At 49.8% G+C, this 7,045-nt stretch overlaps 1 protein-coding gene across 2 annotated transcripts in view; it reads right to left on the minus strand.

Moving 5' to 3' along the window:
• The window catches only part of Tspan5 (tetraspanin 5), a 178,595-nt gene extending 176,869 nt beyond the window's left edge, over nt 1-1,726 (minus strand). Inside the window, exon 1 of one of the 2 annotated variants that reach the window (XM_052179141.1) lies at nt 1,306-1,725. In XM_052179141.1, the coding sequence (XP_052035101.1) occupies nt 1,306-1,386 (81 nt within the window). In that variant the 5' untranslated portion in view covers nt 1,387-1,725. Of the gene's footprint in view, nt 1-1,305 lie in introns of both variants that reach the window. The other variant, XM_052179142.1, reaches the window with a different exon arrangement.
• Between the last annotated feature and the right edge of the window lie 5,319 nt (nt 1,727-7,045).

Here is a 7,045-nt window from a genome sequence, read left to right on the forward strand (position 1 = left end):
TCTCACAGATGTGTATGTCTACAGTGAACAGGCACAATGAAGGGGAGTCCAAATTAAAACGTCCTGGATTCAGACCACTGGATCATTGTTTACGTCGCAGAAACTTGAAGCTATCCCCCATGGACCGGACCGCCACCATCTTTACCTCCCATGGAGAGAGGGGTGCCAGGGTGGAAGGCGACCCGATGGGAAGAGGTGGGCTAAAAAGGAACATGGTCTGCCAACCAATGCCAACCAACCAACCAACGAGCCATTTCCCCTCTCGTCCTGGAGAACTCTTTGTCTGGTGGTTGAACACGTTCGTAAGGTCTCCGAAAAGAATCAAAACAAAAGAGTAGGGTCCCAGCTTGATTACAATAGGCTCCCCCGCACAAGGCAGTGCCAAGCAGAGCAAGGTTTGGAGCCGGTGTGCAAGCAGCGGCTCACCTGCTTAGCCAGTAAAACAGGTCCTACACACCTTCTCTCCTTTGCATGTCTCCGAGGGCTCCTAAAACCCGGCCCGCTGTGTGTCACCCCTTTAAAAAGGGAAGACGTGAGGCACGCGCACACCGAAACATATGTTGACTGATGACTAGTTATGCCACAAGGATACACAGAGAAATAAATCCCCCTCCACCCCGCACGCCCACTAGGCCAGTCCATTATGCAAAGGGAGCGCTCTACCGCCGGAGAGGAGCATGCAGGACGCGTTATTTACGTGCACATTACAGAGCCACACACCACAGCATCTACATCCTACACAAAGCCCGAGATGGTGCAAGGAGATACACGCTGAGCACCGCACAGACCAGCCGCGGCAACACCGAGCCAAGCCCTCGGCCAATCAGATCGGCGCTGGAAGGTGGATCTCGGGGTCGGCTCTGCCCGATTAGCCTGCCCCATTATGACACCACGCTCTGCCCAACATCCAGATCCCACGGGAAGCAAATCTAATCCGTGTGCTCGCTCGTTTCTCAAACTGCCGAGCCGTCCTCCCATCCGTACCCAAGCTATTCGCCGCCCCCCGCCCCCGGCCCCCTAAAAAAAAAAGAAAAAGAAAAAAGAAAAGAGAGAAAAAAAGCCACCCTGAGGCCTGGCTGCCCCCTGCCCGGCTCGGTTCCTCTTTTCACCTCCTCCGGGTCCTGGAAAGGATGAAGTGTTTCTCTCCCCCGCGCTCGAGCCGGGAAGGCGGAAGGTAGACGCCTCTCGCCGCGACTGGGGCAGGAGCCCCGGGGGCGGCGAAAAGTAAAGGCAGCGACCACGGCGGGGGACTGTCGCCCACCCATTCGCCACAGCACTTGGAAGCCCAGGAGCGCTCCAACTTACCCAAAATATGACATTGAAGCCAAAAATGAAGTATTTGATGCAACAACTGACTTCAGGACCCTTGTAGTGCTTCCCGGACATCCTCTGGGTTCATGAAGACACTTGCCCCGCCAGCCCGAGTTTGGAGCCCCGGAGCACCGCGGCTCGGAGCAGCCCGGCGAGCAGTGGGGCACGCGGGGCTCAGCCGCGCGGACCAAGCGGCTCCGGCACCTCCAGCCGCGGGCCTCCGAGGCCGCCGGGGCGCGGTGGCCGCAGCCTCCGGGAAGCCTGGTCGAACCGGCACGGAGCACAAAGCAGGAGCTCCGCGTCCGTGCGCCAGGCGGCGGGTCCGGCGCTCGGTCCCCGGGCTCTAGGCAGAGGCGGCCGCGCAGATGCCGGCGGAGACGCTGCCCGCTGCCCGCCGCCCGCTCGCTCGCTCGCGCGCCTCCCACCGCTCGCTCCGCCCGCCGCTCGCTCCGCCCGCCCCAGCCCGCAGCTCCGCCCGGCGCCTGGGTCGGCGAGGCGCGCGCGCGCGCGCTCGACTCGTGCTCGGGAGCTCCCGAGAGGCGGCCGCGCGACGCAGCCGCGCCACCTCTGTCGCGGACCGCGTGTCCCTCTGTTTCTTCGCCTCCTTGCTCCCCGCTCCTTCTTCCCGAGCCCCTTGCCGCCGGGAGAGACGAGCGAGCACCCCGCAGCTCGCCGATCTAAAGCAGCCAGGGCAGAGGGACGACCCCGGTGGTTGAGCTGCACTGGTCCTTCTCTCGGCCAGCAGCAGCTCCAAAGGGACCCTGAAAAAGAGAGTGGCTTCGGGGCTCGAGGGCTGGGATAGCGCCCTCCTCCAACACACCCGCGCGCGCGCTCGTATACACACACACACACACACACCGGACATGGTCCCCTTGCTATCTAACCTAACCACACAGACCTCCTCTTGCACCGCAATGAGGAAGAGCCCAACAGCAGGGCAGAGTGTCGTGGGTGGGCTTTGTTGAAGTGTTCAAGAGGGATCTAGGCGGTTAAAGAGGAGAGAATGGGGGAGTGGGTATCTCAAAGGATACTCTGAATCCCTCTATGATTAATCCACTCTTCCCAATGGCCAAAGAAACGAATCTCATCCTGCAAATGGAGGCGAGTAAGGGGAGCTGGCCCAGAGGAGTTCTGACCCAGGTCCACTTCCACAGCACGAACTTCTTCCTAACCTTTGATGGAACATCGTCCAAGGAACACACCTGCTTCCTGTCTGAAGAAGGGATCCGGGAGTTACATCCAGGACTGTCTTCCTCTGGGAAATCCCCGTTGGGTTTATAGATGCAGGGCACTCCTGACCTCTGGGAAAGGACGGAACTCGAGGGTGGAAACTGAGAAGCACAGGTGAGCAGGTACCCAGCAGTTGTGTCTGTACACTCTTCAGGCACTTCACACAAGTGCAGGAAGACAGGTGCCAGGGGTCTATAGGAAGGGAAGGGCAGCTTAGAGGTGTATGGCAACATCTAGGGGAATTTACTTATGTCTTCAGACATCCTTGGTTAAAAAAAATAAATAAAAAAATAAGAATTTCCAGAACCACCCAGCGAGTCTGGGCCCAAAAATTTGCATGTTTAAGAAGCTCCACAGGTGACGACTTCAGGGTGGCGGTGGAGGTGGAGAAGTTGAGTGTCCTGCCTAGAATTTTGCTGAGTAACTTCGACTGCCTCTTGCTCAAAATCTGCAAACGTGCAGTCAAGCTCTGGTAAGGCAAGAAGTTTACTTTTTACCTGTAGTAAACTCTTTCTAGATGGGCCTGGCTTTCAGGGGGATTGAGGCTATGCTACAGTCTCAGTTGTGAATCAGGGTACCCAAAAGGCAGGAGGGCCAGGAACACTACCCACTCCATACCACGTCCACTCACAAGCAGCGGATGAAAATGCCCTGGCTCCCTCCACCAAGCTCAAGCAGAGGTGCCCACCCAGCAACGATTTCCTTATTAACAGAAGAGAACTGATAAGCTTTCCCTCAGCCTACACATGCTGTCCTGTCGTAATGCTTTCTGTATATAAATAGAACCGGAGCACGCAGGAAAAGTCAGAGGCGGAGTCTCTCTTAGGCTATGTGGCACCTTTCAAAAAAGGACTAGAATTAAATCCAATTGATGGCTTAGCCTGATCCTTAAGTGATACCCCAAGTACGCTGCCCTCACAGAGACATGGTTTCTCCTTCACTGCCACTCCCCACCAACTCATTTGCTGCAACTGATGAACCTTTTCTGACACATAATTATCACTCAAAGTCCAGAGCTCATCTAGGGTCCATCTTTGGCACTGCATAGCCATAGCTTAGATGGAAGTCTAATGGCATGGGTTTCTCTCATTAGAACGTTATACTATATGTTTTCTCTGTCCTAAAACACCCTCTGGGCTCTGCCTAGACATTCCTCATTCCCCTCACCCCCCAAGTCACTGATGTTCTATTTTTCCATAGTTTTGCCTTTGGCGGGATGTCACATAACAGAAATGCCATAGTATGACGTTTTCCTCCTCCTTCACTATGAATCTAAAACATCTCTCAAAGTAAAACCTTAAACATCAATAGACCATGGTGCTGTGTGTCTGTATTGCCAGCACTTGTGAGATGGGGATGTGGGGGTGGGAGTGTCAGGGGTTCAAAGTCATCCTTGGCTACACATTAAATTCTGGACCACAGTGGGATACCTGAGAACCTATCTTAAAAAAAAAAAAAAGAAAGAAAGAAAAAGGAGTAGAAGAAGAAGAAATGATCAATGAAGAAGGTACAATTCAGATCATTCGTTGGCAATCGGAGAACGGCTAAAAAACAAAAGACAAACAAAAAAACGCTAGATGAAAAGTCACATAGCACTTCATATATCCAACATTACTTCTGTGAAGTTTAGTGCATTAAACATATTTTTAAGCAATGCAGAAAGTAGGATATTTCTTAAACTTCCGGATAGAAATATTCCTGGACACTGGGCAGTGGTGGCGCACACCTTTGATCCCAGGACTCAGAAGTCCTAGGCAGGGGGAATCTCTTGAGTTCAAGTCTAGCCATGGCTACACAAAGATACCCAGTCTCAAAACAATAAACACATAACAAGACACAGAAAAAAGCATCTAAATTAACACATTTGGAGTGATTTAACTTTCTGCTAATCAGATGAACACCGCCTTCCGCATAGCATGGCAATGCACTACAGGGTCTATGCACTTGCAACACATGAGAGATGCGGTCCATTTGGAAAGCATTTTGGCTCTATGTCTCAGGTCAAACGCTCACATTTCGACTCAGCAGCCCCGTGTCTGGGAATGTAGCCAAAGAAATACTCTGCGATGGGAAAGGCTATCTGCTGTAAGTTATGTGTGGTAGCATTATTTATATTGGAAGCTCGACCACAAGTTGATAGATCAAGTAGTTGGGGCTGGACCCAACTCTTTACAGTCACCTGACCAGAGTCTTCCCCACATCTGTGCCTTTGCTCATGCCCCAGTCTCTGGCTAGAGATTTGCCTTTTGTCTTTTTTTTTTTTTTTTTTTTTGTCTTGCCTTTTGTCTGGGACTTGCCTTACCTACCCTTTGACACCTCTGCATGTGACTCCTCTGCATGCAACTCCTCTGCATGCGTTCCTGGAGGCTTTCTCCTGTACTGGCACTTAGCAACAACTTGTAATTACCTGTTTACCTGGCTGCTTCTCCACTCCTTTAAGGGTGCGGTTCATCTCCTCTTATCTAAGAATCACCTGAGCTTTGCAGGTGGCTGGTAAATAGTTATTAAAAGATTGAATGAATCATAAAGCCGTTAAGGATGATGATTATAAAGAGTGTGCCAAAGTATTGGCAAATTTTAAAGTTTAAAGACATAGTGTAAGGAGATAGCTTTAAGCAATATTGTTAAATAACAAAATGTATGAATAGCAACTCTGTTGGCAAAAAGTGTACGTGTACACATATTTTCTTAGTGAGCAAGCAATCCATTTTAGTTTGCTTTCTATTGCTGTGATAAGACACCATGACCAAAAAGCATCTGTGGGAAGAAAGGGTTTATTTGGCTTGTGGGTTACAATCCATCACTGAGGGAAGCCAAGATAGGAACCTGGAGACAGAACCTGAAGCAGAGGCCACAGAGGAAGGCTTGCTTCCCAGGGGCTGCTTAGTCCATTGTCTTACACACCTGAGGACCACCTGCCCAGGCCTGGTACCACTGTGGCTATCTGGACCCTCCCACACCAATCATTACTCAGGAAAATGTCCCACAGACTTGCCTACAGGCCAGTCTGATACAGGCAATCCTCAGTTGATATTCCCTCTTCCCAAGTTGACAAAAACCAACCAACACACTATGGTAGAAAATAAGAGAAAGTGCAATAGGAGACCTAAACTAGGAGACTCGAAAATACCAGTGAGAGACCTCTTTATCCGTACATGTGTATTTGTTTTCTAAATCTTGTCACATAAGTGATAATTTGTTTATCATATCCTTGCACCATGTATATGATATTCTCTACAAAATGGATTGCAAGCCTATGTAAAATGTTAAGAGTCATTCTGGAGAAACAATAGTGGTGGGGTGCGGGATGTAGTTCTGCCTGAGGCCTGTGCGGAGCTGTTCTACCCTCAGAGTGCTCAGAGCACAGGTGTTTGCCTCCGAGCAGGTCATCCACTCAGACTAAGACCACCACTGCCTCTGAGCAGAAGCTCTCACCAGAGCGAGCTAACCGTAACAAGCCTAGCCGCAGCGGTCTGAAGAAACCCCCAACACGGGTGCAGAGAATTCCATGCCTTAATGAGCATCCATCCGGTCTGAAGCCAAGTGGCTCGTGGCGTCTTACACTAATAGCTAGTCGCAAGAAGAAACAAACATACAATTTAAAAGATCCTCAGCAAAATAATGAGTTGTCTGCCTAGTCGTCCAGATATATGTCCCATTCCACAAGACTGGCCACGTCCCTTTTGACTACTGTAAAACTGGGCATATCCTCTCCCTCCCAAGTACATCCGGTCTCTAGGAGCCTCCAGACACAGGGATGCCCACCAAGACTGTGGAATTGTAGCCTATTTTGTTTTCATGTTTCTGACGTCCAATTTTTTGAATATATATATATTATAATTAGAAAGCAAATTATAACTAAAAACATACATAAATAAGCCATCATATTTCATACAGCTCCATCACAATCCAATAAAGTCTGGCTTTTACTCTGAGGCGAAAAGAGACCTGTGGGGATTTTGGTTCGACCATCTCATTTATAATTCTGAGGTTGAAAAATGGTTAATAAGTTTAATTATAAAGAGCTAATGGGTTTTTTTAAATGGCAGTACAAACAGGTAAAGCGTGTTCTAACAGTTACGTCGATGAAGCACGAGATACAGCAACGGCGCGTCTGCTGCAGACGCTGCATTAGCAGCTTGCCTGCCCGTCTCCATCTTGTGCCTTCCCTGAGGCCTCAGTATTTTCCCAAGCTCTGAATTTCCCATTATCCACTTTATAGCCCATGTTACTAATAGCCCGCCATTTCTTTCTTTCGCCCAGAACCTGTGCTTGCCGGTGCAGAGACCTCCCTTTCTTTTCTGTCATGTATGCTAAAAAGAGGTTTTTTGGGTTTTTTTTTTTGTTTTTTTGTTTTTTTGTTTGTTTGTTTGTTTGTTTGTTTGTTTTTTGGAATCTTCCTGTATTTAAGAAATGACATCCTGTCCTATGCCTTGAGCTCCACTATGCTGCATATGACACCTGGTCCCTGGTAATAAAAACCACACTAAGGACAACAGAGAGA

This window comes from Apodemus sylvaticus, chromosome 4 (genome assembly GCF_947179515.1).
Source record: "Apodemus sylvaticus chromosome 4, mApoSyl1.1, whole genome shotgun sequence".
NCBI lineage: Eukaryota > Metazoa > Chordata > Mammalia > Rodentia > Muridae > Apodemus > Apodemus sylvaticus.